At 41.2% G+C, this 16809-nt stretch overlaps 1 protein-coding gene across 1 annotated transcript; it reads left to right on the top strand.

Annotated features, from left to right (window-relative positions):
- Nucleotides 1–8517: 8517 nt before the first annotated feature.
- Nucleotides 8518–10271, top strand: rasd1 (RAS, dexamethasone-induced 1). Its single transcript, XM_022207738.2, has 2 exons — nucleotides 8518–8935; nucleotides 9176–10271. Exons 1-2 carry the CDS (start codon nucleotides 8665–8667, stop codon nucleotides 9703–9705), a joined length of 801 nt encoding a protein of 266 aa, XP_022063430.1. The 5' UTR covers nucleotides 8518–8664; the 3' UTR covers nucleotides 9706–10271.
- The last annotated feature ends 6538 nt before the right edge of the window (nucleotides 10272–16809 follow it).

Genomic DNA, 16809 nt, shown 5'->3' with positions numbered 1-16809 from the left:
CGCCTGATTGAATTATTAGCACCCAGAATGTTTTCGTCTGAAAATGCCGTTATCGTGTCCATAAGACATTGTGCTTTGCGGATCACAATGATTTGATGCTCAACAACATTTTCTGGATTTGCAAAGAAATCCGTGCTGGTGGAACCCTGTTCCGAATCCACAGTATGAAATGTGCCACTTACTTCTTCGCTGGTTGAGCTGGGTGAATCTAGGCTTATTGTTTCCTCCACAAACATCGCTAGCTGATCTCCTTGTAGAGGTGAGTATATAACTGTGTCAGCAAGACCATCAACACAGTCATAACACATGTTTGTTTGATATCCAATAATAACTTCATCATCAACTGATGTATCTGTGAGAGGCTGGTCTGATGTTTGAGAAGGTAGAGCAGACTGGAGTGTTGAGGTACTATTGGGACTGCTCGAAGAGAGAGGCCTTCTGCAAGACCGACGTCTTTTGACAGGACTAAGAGAGACCAGTGGTGGGCTGGATGAAGATGGAAATGAATGTGTAGCTGGAGCAGGTGCATTGTATGTATCAGATGAATGGGGCATGTCTGCTAAAGCATCACCAGGCTCGGGATTACTATACTGTATTTCCTTTGTGCAGAGGTATACTCTAAGGACCTTGTGATTAGTTTGCTCATACAAACTTCTGACTGTGACACTACCATCAAGGGGTTCCCCAGAAACAGTGACAGAAAGCATGCGCTCAAAGTCCTCTAATTTGCCTTGCACTGATGTGCCGCCAGGGAAAACAAGTGTTTTTCCTCTTTCCAGAATGCTGGATACCGTCTCATCTTTCTTTACAATAATTTCTCTTGTTCCACCCCCAGTAGCCCTTCTTACTTGTTTATACATAGAGTCTTGATAGTTCATCCAGCCGAGTTTCACTTTCCTTGTCTTTTTTCAGCATTTTTATTTCCACGAAGTGCAAGCCTTGATTGAATGCTGGTGGTTGCGGTGACTGATGAGGTGGATGGAAGCTTCATCTTCTCTCTTAGGCGATTTATTAATGCTGTTTTCCTTTGCTCTGCATCCTCCATTTCTCTTGAAGATAACTCCTTCCAGTTTTGAGCAAAAACATGGTCTCCATATTGAGGAATATACATAGAGAACTTTTGCTCATCAAGGAGCTTCACAACATCTTGATCAATCTAAAAAACAAACACAAAGGAAGATATGTCATATAATGTCAATATTCACCAAAAAAAGGGTTTCTAAAGCAACCTTCGAGGGGGCATACAACACAAGTATTTGTCCATATAACTGCAAGACATTACGCTGTCAACATCTGCCATGCACAGAAAATTTTCCTCATTTCCTGAATATCTATCCAATGAATATCTATTCTTCATCTATCTATTCTTCATGTATTCAATGTATTCACTTACAACTACCAAACTGGATCAAAATATCTAATCATGTTTTGTCAGCATCAGCATGCTATGTATTTGAATACTAATATTTTGTTCCTTACCTTGTCCTCTTCCATTTGTGATAGGTTCTCCTCGGGAACCCCCCTTTCCCTCAAGGCTGACAGAAATTGGTCCATCTGTAGAATTCAAAAAGCAAGTTAAAATAATCACACTTGATAGCAGTTGTAAACATTTTTTTTCACATTTTAACTGCTAGCCTTTCATTAACCAGCCATACAAAAGGTTTGTCAGTGTGTAACTAATAGCCACGGCAGTTTATTCAATAGTCTCTGCTTTTAGCTGACAATTGTAATGCACTGCACTGTACCACTAAGCATAATGTTCAGTAAATATGACAAAGACAACACAAAACACTGTTAGGGGAATAAATGAAATGATGAACAGTTGATGACAGATTATCTTATTTATTTCACACTTTGAAGAAGGAGCCTTATTCTAATTTATGCTAACCTTCCCTTTTCACTGCTTCAGCCTATTGTACTTGAGCCAGTGAAATATAATTTAACCAATATGACTGTTTCTCTGTGTCTGAAGTAGCTGTACAAAGCAGCTGTGACCATCACCAAAACCGACATCAGCTATACCTTTATCAAGTCATCTTTATTAATATATCTATGACTATTTATTTATGCATCTATCTATCTATCTATCTATCTATCTATCTATCTATCTATCTATCTATCTATCTATCTATCTATCTATCTACAATATTTGTTATGCATCTATCTATTTATGCACCCATCCATCCATTCACATTATTCATTAAAATACTACAGGATGTGTATGGTTGTCATGCAGGGCTTTACCTTGGCAGGAGACTTGGCCAAGCATCTGAGCCTCAGCTGTCACAGGTAGTCGGGATCACCCAGATGTGTCCATCTGCCAGAGCTGTGGGCCAAACAACATCCATCCATTAATGCAAAAGTGATCCTTAACACTGACCGCTGTAAGTACCTCTCTTGGTGTCCCACGGATGATATGAGGGACCAAGGCACAGCATGGGGATCATCTCCCCGTATATCAATGAACTAAACACGAAGTTCCGTTAGCAAAGATCAAGGCAGCAGATGAAATATGAAACTAAACCAATTCAGGAGAACATGAAGGGAAAAAGCAGTTACAACTACGCGACACAGTCGACACACATCCCACCTTGCATTCCATGCACAATTTTGGCTAATTTTCAACCGGTTCAGCGTTTTGAGGGTCGGCGAACAGCCCTGCACGCCTCACATGCCACAGTTCGTCTGCACGTACCAAGAAGCACCGGAGCAACAGTCTTATAATTATGAATATGAATAATAATTTGGGGTGATCTGTTCCTGTAAAGTTCTGTAAAGTAAAGAGTGTGCATCTTACCCTGTGCATATACCCACACGCCACGCAGAGGTCAGCTCAATGTCCACTGCAAAATTAATTCGTGATCTCGAGAAAACGAAGCCTTGTTTTCTCGAGATCACGAATTAATTTTACAATGAATATAAGTCGTGATCTCGAGAAAACAGACTTTGTTTTCTCGAGATCACGAAAAAATATCTTGTGATCTCGAGAAAACGGGTGACAAAAAAATAAATCTACCATGTCCGCTTAGGGCTTCCGTACATAATGTCTACTGTATTTTTCTATTTTTTTTTACAAGTCATTCTGTCCCTGAGTACAGTCACATTTGCCTGCTGTTGAACAAAATTGCTCTGCGCTTATCCCAGATAAAAGATGTGACGTTATAGCTTAAGTGTAGGTAATATAGAAATATTGAAGAACGCATTTACACACTGTACACGGTGCACAACAGAGATGTGGAAGCTTGATTTGTTGTCTGGTATTGTGGCAAAACAAGGTGATCACGGAACACTAGAAATAGGACTATTCCATCATCCAACACAGAGAACTACCTCTGTGAAATCTTGACTCTTCACAGACACACTGGTAAAAGAGTAAATCTTGGTGGTACTGAAATGCCAAATCTGTTTAACAGCAATGCTACTTAGTTTGTCCATTGGATGGCACAGAAAAGTTTTTACACATTTTTTACTCCTCCAAGGAATGCGACAGTTATGTGACGATTGGCGTACGTTTGTCTATATGTCTGTCTATCTCTCTGTCTGTCTGTCTGTTCGCAACAATTACTCAAAAACAGATGAATGGATTTTGATGAAATTTTCAGGGAAGGCACGAGGACCAAGTGATTACATTTTAGCAGAGATATGATTATAGTCTCGATTCACGGATTCGTTAAATGTTTCTGTATCAGTGTGAGATGACGGCACAGCATCACTGTACCTATGACTACAAGTGAACATTAACTCAGCTGACTGCTGACGATCACGTGATTGTAATCCTACTACAAATCTACTGTTGCTGACTTATCGAGACTTATCTGTCAGAAGTGATACAAGGAACAATTGATTAAATTGTGGGGGTGTTTCCGAGCCCCATCAATTAACGCCACCCACTACATATTTAGGTCATGCGATTCGATATCTGTAAATAATGCACACATGCGTAACACACGCCTGTGCTCAGACAATGGCATATCTATATTATAAATGCCCATATTCTATGGTGCTGTGATTTCTGGCCCAAATTTTTTCAAGATTTCATCCATCTGAAATGATACAACTGAACAGCCTTGGCAGAGTACTGTGCACTGAAATTCATTGAACTTTAAAAAAAATTGTTTGTTTTTGCAGTAAATTGTGCATCACTGATATGGTTATGGGCTGCACAGTGGACGTAGTGGTTAGCACTTTCGCCTTGCAGCAAGAAGATCCTCGGTTCAAACCCCGGCCTGAGCCTGGGATCTTTCTGCATGGATTTTGCATGTTCTCCCTGTGCATTGCGTGGGTTTTCTCCGGGCACTCCAGCTTCCTCCCACAGTCCAAAAATATGCTGAGGTTAATTGATTACTCTAAATTGCCTGTAGGTGTGAATGTGAGTGTGATTGTTTGTCTGTATATGAAGCCCTGCGACAGACTGGTGACCTGTCCAGGGTGTCCCCTGCCTTCGCCCGAGTCAGCTGGGATAGGCTCCAGCGACCCTAGTGAGGATAAAGCGGTGTATAGAGAATGGAACCACCAGTATTCCCCCCAGTTTTTGTTTGTTTTTTTTGTGATGACTTCACAAACTAAATTATAGTGCCTCAGGTTTACAAGCTGCTACGCACAAGCCACATTTGCTCACCATCAGCACGATTTGTTTTTCCACTCTCCTCAGCCTCTCCTGTTCCACAGTACTTCCTCACAGTGTCATTAACTATCTGTTATGCAGCCTTTTTATATGCCACTTCTCACTCAATACACGTGATCACATGGGGAAAAAGAGACCACTTGCATTCTGCTATAATTTTCTTTTGGTGTAGCTGTAATGGAACGAAAATCTAAATGACGGCAGTGGGGAGCTGTTTTGTTGTGTTTCATTGTTCCTCGCTCCACCAACACTGACCAGTTTTAATTGCATCTGTTTGTTTCAAATCTCTTGCAAGCATCACGGCCTTTTTATGGAACTTTTTCTGTCTCCCAGTAGGATTTCAGTTGTCAGCACACTATTGAAAATACATGTGCTTGCACAAACAGGCACACAATAACACCTCATTCCTGTTGTTGGTCAGTTGCCCCGGGTCACAAACATACTTCAGACACTGTGGCATGACTCAGAAAAACAACATGTTCACACAGCTGACCAGGTCAGAAGAAACAGAAGGTTAATGTGGCTCTTTTGCTTCAGCACAAACATCTTGATGATCTGAGCAGGATGCCGGAAGGCAAAAAATACATCTTTAAGTTACGAGCGGCTTTGAGGGGGCAGTGTAGCATCGTCTACTGACTGTGACGCAGTCTGTAGCTTCTCAAACTGATACAACACACACACAAACAGTATGCTTACTGATTATCCCAGAGTTTAGAGGCTCGGAGGCCCATCATAGTTAACAGGCTCAAAACTCAGCTGTTTTTGTTTTACATAACTTTTTTGCAGCTGCAATCCTACAGTCAATTTTCTCAAGAACTTACTGTTCACAACTTTTCATTATTCGTTTTCAATGGAACACTGCATTTTTCCTCTATATTCTTTATATTCTTTTCGATGATAACTTTGGAGCTTTATATTTAATCAGCCAGTATCTTAAAATTACAGAAACAGGGGCAGGTCCACCTCTGAGCCAATCGTCTTTTCTGTCTCAAAAATCCAGCAAGTCATCTGCCACTGTTGTCACTTGTGTCTCCCCTTCCTGCCAGACTGCTGCATTAGGGATTTTGACGGTGGGAGAGCAGGTCAAAAACAACCCAAATGCACATCACGTTTGCCAGATAAATACAGGAAATATCACAATTTTAGTTTCAGTCAAGCAGGTAATTAATGTGCATTGGTTATGGTCTACTTATCTGCACTGATAAAGGTTCAGTGTAGCGGACGTGTGCCTCTTTGCCCCAGACAGCAGGTTGCTCAGTGCTTGGCTTTCATACATAGATAACTGAATTATCACATGTCACTAGCCTGGATTCTGTCCGAACTGAGCACAAGTTCCCTGGTATTTGGCCAAAGAGCACATTACTGATGTGTTTTCTTGTGCTGCTATTACTGTCTTTCCAGAGAAATGGAAGCTTGAGTCAAGTCACATACTGCATGTGTATGTTTACTTTATACACTGCTGTTGTCAAGACGCCAAGTTTTCTGTCTCATCCAAGCTCATAAACTATTGTTTTTTAGTTTGTGCAATATTATTTTGTTCAACTGTTCTGCTCAGACCTATAAATGCAATCTAAAAATATCCATAAAACCACATGATAGAGACACACTGAACTCTCTAAACTCAAGCATTGATGTTGTTAATGTATTTTTTTAATTTCTTTTTAAGCTATTTTTAGGATGTCTCTAATCAAGAAAATAATGAGACTTTTTCAGTTTTTGGATTTTTCAGAATTTGGTAAAAACCTTACAAAATTGCAACAGTGGGCCTTATTGTTTACAAATATTACCTCTTTATATCAAAATCCACAGATGATTGGGCATTTATGATTCAATAATATCCAGATATGTATCTTTTTTTGTTATTAACATTTTTTGGGGGGGGGGCAAGTCATCAGCCAATCAAACGCACGTTTGATTGGACCGGCACATTCAGCAAGTGAAAAGGGGTAAATGTAAGTCTGAACCTGGTCTGAATATAATGAAAATAATTCACTTAATAATGGTAGGGCCAATTCTATCCTTACAACATATGGGAAGACAATCAAAATTACCTATATAACTGAACTCATTATAAAATGCAAATAAGGTTGCTTAAAAGTTGGTGGGGACAATTTGACCCTCTTGAAAAGTTGGTAGTGTTATGTCCCTACCGTCCTATGCAAACCTACGCCCTTGCACTAAACATCTCTAAAAAATACTACAGGTCAAATACTTACTTGGAAAATTATACATAATATAATTTTACCTGTTTTTAAAGTATAATGTTATTTTTATTTTGATTATCTAAAAATGTCCTTTTTTCGTGCATAGTTTATTTCAGCTTTGGTTTGGTATAATAACCTTGGTGGAAACAGACATTATAGATCAGAGGGAACATTTATTTCTTTGGAAAGTTCACGGATAATAGTCCTTGGAACTACAGACTCATAGAACTTTGAGTAGAAACACAGATCTTGTGAACTCCCTCCAGCCCAAGCATTGCCCTCCTTCGCCTCTTGTTGATCCCTTGTTGCTCATTTCAGTCTCAGACTTTCTGCATTCCGGTCCCACAGCAGTGAAACAAACAGGAAAGTGGAGTCACTGCTTTTCTGTCATTTGACATTACATTCTGGACACTGATGTCTCATTTCTAAGAACTAGAAAGGACACTTGCACTGCGGTTACTTATGTGGTATGCACTTATGCACTTATTTCAACCTTATCAGACAGTAATGCATTTACTGTAAGTCTCTTTGCAGAGAAACATCTGCAAGAGAATTCATTATCACCATAACCTTAGGTCACAGTGTAACTTTCATTAAGCTGCATCATTACTGTCTGTCACTAAGCTTGTGCGTCAGTCGTCACACCTGACAGAATGAACCACATTACAACAGCAAATGCATTTTAAACCCAAGACCTTTGAATCAGCTGCCCCTGCCTCCTTCTCAGTTCAAGAAATGCACTCAATTTTAATGAACCACTTCTGGACACAAAGCTTTGCTCCCACCTCCATATGCACACCTTCCTTCTGTGTAGTGACTTCTGTTTTTCATTACTGATGAATGACAGTGGAGACTGACCGTTTAATGTCTTTTTGCATTCACCAGCTGTGATTAAAAAACCCTCTTGTAGACAGTCAACGAAGCAAACAGATGGAATCTGCTTATATGCTGACACATGCACAGACAGACACAAAAGCACTCCACTGTGTTGTTTATCCCCCTCAGGTAAGTAGAGCTGTTCATCCTGATAGAATCGTACCCTGGGTGCCCCCTTTTGGCCACTTTGGTAACTGCAACCCTTTGATGCTCAGCAGCAGTGGTTGAAGCTGCTGCAGTTCTGCCTGGTTACATGAATTAGCAGCTGCTGCAGCTACTGAAGATGTGAATGAATAAATCATTAATGTAACTTTGTATAGGACAGCGGTGGGTAAACGGCTGTTTCTGCTTGTTGAAGTTCAACTGAGTCTTATGGTTTTGCATGATTTGATTTTTGCAAGCATCCCAATAGTGTGAAAACACATTTTGCAGTCTAAGCTTTGTAATTCCAGCTTTACTCAATCTAGAGGGACTTAAATGTGCTGTCTGTTTTGATAGAAAGTGTCACTGATTTTAACCCAGTGTAACAACCCGGGTTAAAAGGCGGAAGACGTATCAATTATTAACTTATTCCATGTAAGTTATTGTTTTGCTGTTAGGCACAGCTCCAGTTTCACAATATCTTCGCCTTAATGGTACAATGTTTTTTGGACTCTCTGTTACTTATTCCCGGCCTGTCTTCATTAGAAATGACAGACTGACGCACCAGTGGGAGTTTGGTACGCTTCTCTTTGCGCTCAATGGAGCAGCCAGTTCCAACTGACTGAGCTGTGACGCGCACAGGGGGAGGGGTAGGCGGCGCGCTTAAATACGCGGTTCCAGTCAGAAATCCAGACAGCAACGCACAGCAGAGCGACCAGCAGCTTCTCCGCTGACTAAAAGGCACCCCCGTCGCTGAGTGGTGACTCCGAGCACAAACTCAGCGTGCATCTAACCAAGGAAAAGCACCCGTGTTTAACAATGATTAAGAAAATGTCGCCCTCAGAGAGCGATTTTGACATCCCAGCTAAGAACTGCTACAGGATGGTGATTTTGGGATCCACCAAAGTTGGGAAAACTGCCATCGTGTCCCGGTTCCTGAACGGGAGATTCGACGAGCAGTACACGCCGACCATCGAGGACTTTCACAGGAAACTGTACAGCATCAAGGGAGAGGTTTACCAACTGGACATACTGGATACATCAGGGAACCACCCTTTCCCCGCCATGAGAAGACTTTCCATTCTGACAGGTACTTATCCACATCTGTATCATTCTGTTTGTGCATCATAGAACAGTTCTGCAAATTCAGAAAGCAGTGATCATCATGCATTTCAACTGTTGCAAGCATTTAATGACTGTGCGCACCGTGCGCCTTCAGCGCATGGCTGCTCTGTGCATCAGTGCGTTTTGGGTTGTATTATTTACTGATATGCACACCCGTTCAATGCAAAGAAAGTTAACCAAAGCATTCTTTTTTTTCTTCCTACAGGCGACGTCTTCATCCTCGTCTTCAGCTTGGACAACAGAGACTCCTTCCAGGAAGTGCAGCGGCTCAAGCGGCAAATCTATGAGACGAAATCATGCCTGAAAAACAAGATCAAAGAAAACATCGACGTCCCTCTGGTCATCTGCGGGAACAAAGGCGACAGAGAGTTTTACCGGGAGGTGCAGCAGGAGGAGATCGAGCAACTAGTGGCCGGGGATGAGAAGTGCGCGTACTTCGAGATCTCTGCCAAGCGCAATGAGAACGTGGATAAGATGTTTCAGACTCTGTTTACTTTGGCCAAACTACCTCACGAAATGAGCCCCGACCTTCACCGAAAAGTGTCCGTGCAGTACTGCGACATGCTGCACAGAAAGTCTCTGAAAAACAAGAAGATGAAGGACATTGGGGAGGCGTACGGCGTGGTGACTCCGTGCGCCCGGAGGCCCAGCGTGCACAGCGACCTTATGTACATTAAAGAGAAAGCCATTGGAGGCAGTCAGGGCAAAGACAAAGACAGATGTGTGATCAGCTAAGCTGGCTGTGAGGTGCAGACTGAACACAAATCTTTGAAAGGAAAAGAAGCCTGGTGCGTCAGCTTGAGAGGCGACCTGTGCTGCCGGCTGCGCTCAAACTGACAATGGAGTTGTGGAGACGCCGGGGCCGCAGTCGTGCGTTATGGCGCAGCGCTGCGTTTCCATAGACACTGAACTGGATCAGGCAGTCCGCTTAAACCGCCAAAAACACACACACACACATATTGCCCATGAGATTGAGAATGTTAGCTTGTTCTGTCAATCAGAGCCTCATGTGTGATGTGGCTTCATACCTTGTGAGACTCGCGCATCGATGCGTAAAATGTGTTTTGTTGACGTTTTGCCTTTTGCAGATGCGGGAGGGGAGAGAAAAGAGACTCTTGGCTCAGGAGGTGCAATGTTGGGGAGGGAAATAATGTTGTTTACATCTATTATAGATTTTCTAATGGCTAAGTACACTTGAATGTTTTGTTGCAATCGGAACTATTTTTATTGTGAATGTATATTTATTGTCAATGTTTTTGCAATTAAGAAAATCTTAAAATGTAATAAAAAAATCAACCAATTTTTTTACATTCTTTCTCATTTCTTCTATTTTATGATCATGCTGTGATTTTGATATTTTAGAAACATCTACTGTTCACTTCTATCCATAAACCTCATGCAGTTAGCACATGCTGGCACTGCACTGTGCACTAACGCAGAAAAAGTATTAGAAATCTCTGTGTTTTAGTTGGAATCCAGCAACTCAAGGGATTAGAAAAGCAAAATAGCAGCAGTTTTATTTCTGTATAACTTATGCAAATATTTAAATTTTGTGTCTAGTTTGCAGAACATGACATGATCCAAACAGGCTTCATAATACTTAGAAAGTATTGATGTCATGGTTGTTTTGACATGAACTGATATCAACTGATGTCTAAACAGGTTTTAAAGCATCACCAGGGATTAAAAGTCAGATCTGTTCATGCCACAACGCCTCCTTGAACAACAGACCAAACCCAAGACCTCAATGAACTCAATATGAATGAAGGGGAATTAAAAGGTGCATTAAAACCACACTTTTGATTCTACCCACAAACTGAAGACATTCTACAGCTTCAGTAAAAGCCTTGGATGAGCTGTTGCATCACATATTGAAAGCTTGTAACACAACCTGGCAGATTATGACTCTATAACGGCAAAGTTATTTAGTCCTTGAGTGTACTCATGCATTTTAATAAGAGGCTGCAAGATAAGAATTAAAACAAAAGCAAAAACATGCAATTCAGTACGCTGGAGCATTGTAGCACCCTGCAGCTTCAAACAAAGGACACAGTTTGTTCTGGTTTTAACTCTGTGCTGTTAGCACCTGCCCTCAGAAGTTCAGACCTTTTTCCCCCCAGAGACGAGCCAGAGACACAGCGTCCCGTACTTTCTCTGTGTGTGTGACGTGCGAGCTGCTCGCTATCAGCAATAATCCTGTATACTGTATCCTGTGAGATCCACAGAGAGAGAGGGAGAGAACATCTTGCATTAATCTGTGTGTGTCTGTGAGAGGCAGAAAGTGCGTAAAGAGTCAGGGACACACAGCGGCTTACTGTAACACTGCCCTCCAACTACACGGAAATCATGTGTGCTCCAGTCCTGCTTGCATCCATTATTCAAATGCATGATAACAGTGTTTATCAATATGCATCACTGTCTCTATTAGCTGTAGAGTAACGTTTGTTTTTCACATAATGAAATTTGTGCCCTGATAGACAGCTGCAGCACTTTCAGCTTTAATGTGAAGTGGGAAAAAAGACTACTTAGTTCATTTTCAAACAGCAAGGCACAGATGAACCAGTGTGAACACACATTTTTTTCATTACCATTTTTATCATCATTCCATATGGCAAAGGTGTCAAAAGCGTCACAGAATGGTAGTAAGGCTTCACAGTGTGAGGAATGTGTCAAACACTCAAGCAGCAGAACAATGAGGAAGAGTATGAGTTACAGCGCAAGAATTCTTCAGTGGAATGTCTCGTCAAATATTGTTATCTGAAAGTATTTCAGTAGAAGTGTCTTTGGAAAAGATGAAGGATGAGTAATGTGACAAAATCTCAGCTTTCAGGAGATAAAGGTAAAACTGAAGCTGAGGTGTAGTGGAAACCTGATGTTTTCTTCACACTAAGGGCAGACACTCATTTTTAACCATCTATGCTCTATTTAACCAATAACTGCTGTTAGTTGTGTCTCTCTGGTCACTGATTAAAGCCATAAAAACTCATCGCTGTGTATCAAGGTTAGATACTAAGCAGGTTTTTTTTCTCCATGTAAGTAATCCCTTTCTGCCTTCAAATGAATTAGATGTAAATACATAATGTTACTTTATTGAGAATGTGCTGATCTATGAGCTTGTTGCCCCTATCTTCACCCAGCCCTCCTCATCTGTTACAGTTTGAGCGCACCAACTCCCCTGCAGCTTTTTTTCAAACACTGTGAAGTTACTCAATGTTATGCAATCGCACAGCACTGAGTATGCATAGCATTGAATTAGCTGGAAAAACTGAGTTATCCATCCAAGGGTGTAATGATCAGTATGGCATTAGGGAAGACTGGGTGGGGTCTTGGGCTGAGGTAGGGGGGATATCTAGGAAACCTCATCAATGATGTGTCCAAATGCATCATGATGTACTGTAGGGCTGCATAATGGATCGGTGGTAAGCAATGTCACCTCACGGCTGGTTTGCATCCCATCCTGGGCTTGGGATCTTTCTGTGTGGAGTTTGCATGTTCTCCCTGTGCATGTGTGAGTTTTCTCTGGGTACTCTGGCTTCCTCCCACAGTCCAAAAACATGCTGAGGTTAATTGGTGATTGTAAATTGTGAGTAGATGTGCATATGAGTGTGCTTGGTTGTCTCTATATGTAGCCCTGTGATAGACTGGTGACCTGTCGAGGCTGTCCTCTGCCTTCACCTTAAGTTAGCTGGAATAGACTCCAGCCCTCCCCCACCCCACCCACCCCCACGACCCTAATGAGGATAAAGCGATGTACAGATAATAGATGTATGGATACCCTATTGTTTGATAGATAAGCTCACAATACAATATGAGAGGAAGGCAAATGAATGCTTATTTATTATGTTGCAGAGCATTGTGTGTGCACATCTCTGCTGACTAAAAGCAGCAAATTGAGCATTGTAAACACTCTTCAGTTTTCCTTCTAGACCAATTGCTGTTCAGAAATGTGAAATACAGCCACACCTGCTCTTAAAAGTAGCTTTATTGCCTGTAGCAAATGCACCCAAGGGCTTTGTCTTGTAATGTGCATCATTGTCGCCCTCCCTTTGACGCTCTACCTTAAGTTCCTCTTCGTTACGTTAGTTTTGAGGACCAAAAAGGCTCAGCTCAAAATCCACAAGAGAAGGAATCACCTACAGGATCTAAACATTTGGGAAAAGTGCTCACAAAGTTTGTGTTCACTGTTGCACAATCAAGTGTATATTTGGGAAATAAGTTACAATTCAGCCGTAAGTGTTCAAACCAGAAACTGACTCTGAAGAGGAATAATGATAAAGAATGACCCACCACACAAGAGGACAGGATTGATTCCTTGAAGTTTAGTTACATATGAAACCCGGGAAGTCGGAATCTGTGTTTCTGAGAGTGTCATTAGTACACTGCAGCTTCAAGGTGGAAATATGTGGCTGACTGCTTATGTCATTCAGGTTATGTCTGCCAGCATATACAAACACCATATGGACATCTTAAGATTTGAAAAAAAAAAAACTTGATGGGGTCTTTAAGGTCAAGGGTCAAGTGTTTGAGCTATTTGTACACCCACCAATACTCTTTCAGTAAAGCAGCAAGTGCAGCTTCAACACACATCTGTAGTTGCTCTAGTGTCCAGCACCCCTAGTGGTCAAGTGAGTTTGTGCAATTGACTGATAAAAGTGTACTGCTTGTAGAATGGAAGAGAGGGTTAAGTGACCCGAAACTTTTGAATGGTTGTGTTCATATGAGCAACTTATAAGAGACACATTTTTAATTAAAGACACACAAAATGCCTCATCTGTGCCTCATCTGTACCTCAATCCAAACTTAAATTGTAACTTTAAACCTGCAACTGAATCTTTCAAAAAAAAATTGAGGACTGATGAAAATGCAACAAACGTCGAGAAAGATGGAAAAAAAATCATGTGCCAAGACCTTTAAAGTTACAATGAGAAACAAGAAAGAGATCTAAGCAATGCTACACTAAGAAAGCACGGGAGTGAAAGATGGATGTTGCAAACATGAGTTATGGCTTTAATAACATTTCAACATATGACAACAGCCACTGTCATTGCCTTCAGCACTGGCATCCTTTCCACACAAACACACATATCTGTTGCTTGGAAAGGACCGAAAACAACAAAACAAGGACACACACAAAGTCTGTGCTAAGAACATGGAGAACGCTTTGATTCTCTGCATTCAGACATCGATAACCTCAGCTTCTTAGAAATGTAACGTCAGTGTAAAAGCCAGAGCTGTCATGGAATCTACTTGCTGACAGCGATCAGAATGTCATACGTCATTAAGGGTATTGAGGGTGAGAGAGAAGGAAAGGTAACTGCTTTATTATTCACCGATGGTACAGTGAGTATCTATAGGATCCTGATTACGCAACAGTATGTGTTGAGTGACCTTTAGTGTGTTACACACGTGGACAAAATTGTTGGTACCCCTCAGTTAAAGAAGGAAAAACCCACAATTCTCACTGAAATCACTTGAAACTCACAAAAGTAACAATAAATAAAAATTTATTGAAAATGAAATAATCAAAAACAGCCATTACTTTTGAATTGTTGATTAACATAATTATTTAAAAAAACAAACTAATGAAACAGGCCTGGACAAAAATGATGGTACCTCTATAAAAGATTGAAAACTATTTGACCAGAGTGACATGATTAACTCAGGTGTGTCATTTAATTGACATCACAGGTGTTTCCAAACTCATAATCAGTCAGTCTGCCTATTTAAAGGGAGACAAGTAGTCACCCTGCTGTTTGGTGAAAAGGTGTGTACCACACTGAACATGGACAACAGAAAGCGAAGGAGAGAATTGTCCCAGGACATCCGAAAAAAAATTATAGACAAACATCTTAAAGGTAAAGGCTATAAGACCATCTCTAAACAGCTTGAAGTTCCTGTGACAACAGTGGCTCATATTATTCAGAAGTTCAAGACCCACGGGACAGTAGCCAACCTCCCTGGACGTGGCCGCAAGAGGAAAATTGATGACAAATTGAAGAGACGGATCGTTCGAATTGTATCCAAAGAGCCCAGAGCAACCTCCAAAGAAATTAAAGGTGAACTCCAAGGCCAAGGAACATCAGTGTCAGATCGCACCATTCGTCGTCGTTTGAGCCAAAGTGGACTTCATGGGAGACGACCAAGGAGGACACCACTGCTGAAAAAAACTCATAAAAAAGCCAGACTGGAATTTGCAAAAATGCATGTTGACAAGCCACAAAGCTTCTGGGAGAATGTCCTTTGGACAGATGAGACCAAACTGGAGCTTTTTGGTAAGGCACATCAACTCTATGTTCATAGACTCAAAAACCAAGCATACGAAGAAAAGAACACTGTCCCTACGGTGAAACATGGAGGAGGCTCAGTAATGTTTTGGGGCTGCTTTGCTGCATCTGGCACAGGGTGTCTTGAAAGTGTGCAAGGTACGATGAAATCTGAAGACTATCAAGGCATTCTGGAGAGAAATGTGCTGCCTAGTGTCAGAAAGCTTGGTCTCAGTCGCAGGTCATGGGTCTTCCAACAGGACAACGATCCAAAACACACAGCCAAAAACACCCAAGAATGGCTGAGAGAAAAGCGTTGGACTATTCTAAAGTGGCCTTCTATGAGCCCAGATCTGAATCCCATTGAACATATGTGGAAGGAGCTGAAACATGCCATTTGGAGAAGACACCCATCAAACCTGAGACAACTGGAGCTGTTTGCTCATGAGGAGTGGGCCAAAATACCTGTTGACAGCTGCAGAACGCTCATTGACAAATACAGAAATCGTTTAATTGCAGTGATTGCCTCAAAAGGTTGTGCAACAAAATATTAAGTTATGGGTACCATCATTTTTGTCCAGCCCTATTTCATTAGTTTGTTTTTTAAAATAATTATGTTAATCAACAATTCAAAAGTGATGGCTGATTTTGATTATTTAATTTTCAATAAATTTTTATTTATTGTTACTTTTGTGAGTTTCAAGTGATTTCAGTGAGAATTGTGGGTTTTTCCTTCTTTAACTGAGGGGTACCAACAATTTTGTCCACGTGTGTATAGAAAGGTTGGGAACATTACTCAGCAAGCTCAGATATAACAGGGAGGCTGTCATAGGTTTTCTTGGAGAGATGTTAGCAAAGCAGCGCTGGAATGTAACTAGGAATATTTACACCAGTACTGTACTTATCCAACTGTGACATATCTTTTATGAAATATGTCAACTTTGTGACACCTGATACTTCCCGAATGTTTATCCCATTGTAACTTGTATGGCAAAAGTTAAGAGTCTGTCTGCAAAAAAATACGCAATTTGATGATGTGGTGCATCCAAAATTTTAACGGTATTAACTAGTCAACCAGTAGATTTTTTTGATAGCTATTGAAGGCATTTTTCATTTTTCAAGCACAAATGATGAACATTTCAGCTTTTCAAATGGGAGGATTTGCTGTTTTTTTCCTATTTACAAGACGTCCCAAAAGTCTGGACACAGGAAATCTCATTAACTGTATTTTGTTTTGCCTCCACTGATTACATATGGGGCTACACAGTGGTGTAGTGGTTAGCACTTTCACCTTGCAGCAAGAAGATCTACAGTTCAAATCCCGGGGTGGACCTGGGATCTTTCTGCATGGAGTTTGCATGTTCTCCCTGTGCATGCGTGGGTTTTCTCCGGGCACTCCGGCATTCCTCCCACAGTCCAAAAATATGCTGAGGTTAATTGGTTACTCTAAATTGCCCGTAAATGTGAATGTGAGAGTGATTGTTTGTCTGTATATGTAACCCTGCGACAGACTGGCGGCCTGTCCAAGGTGTCCCCTGCCTTCGCCCGAGTCAGCTGAGATAGGCTCCAGCACCCC

Source organism: Acanthochromis polyacanthus, chromosome 19, assembly GCF_021347895.1.
Source record: "Acanthochromis polyacanthus isolate Apoly-LR-REF ecotype Palm Island chromosome 19, KAUST_Apoly_ChrSc, whole genome shotgun sequence".
NCBI classification, from domain to species: domain Eukaryota; kingdom Metazoa; phylum Chordata; class Actinopteri; family Pomacentridae; genus Acanthochromis; species Acanthochromis polyacanthus.
This window is presented reverse-complemented; position numbering and strand designations above follow the sequence as displayed.

Coding starts and splice junctions, on each gene's coding strand:
- rasd1 (XM_022207738.2), top strand. CDS start 8,665: ATGATTAAGAAAATGTCGCCCTCAGAGAGCGATTTTGACATCCCAGCT. Junction 8,936..9,175: donor AAGACTTTCCATTCTGACAG/GTACTTATCCAC, acceptor TTCTTCCTACAG/GCGACGTCTTCATCCTCGTC.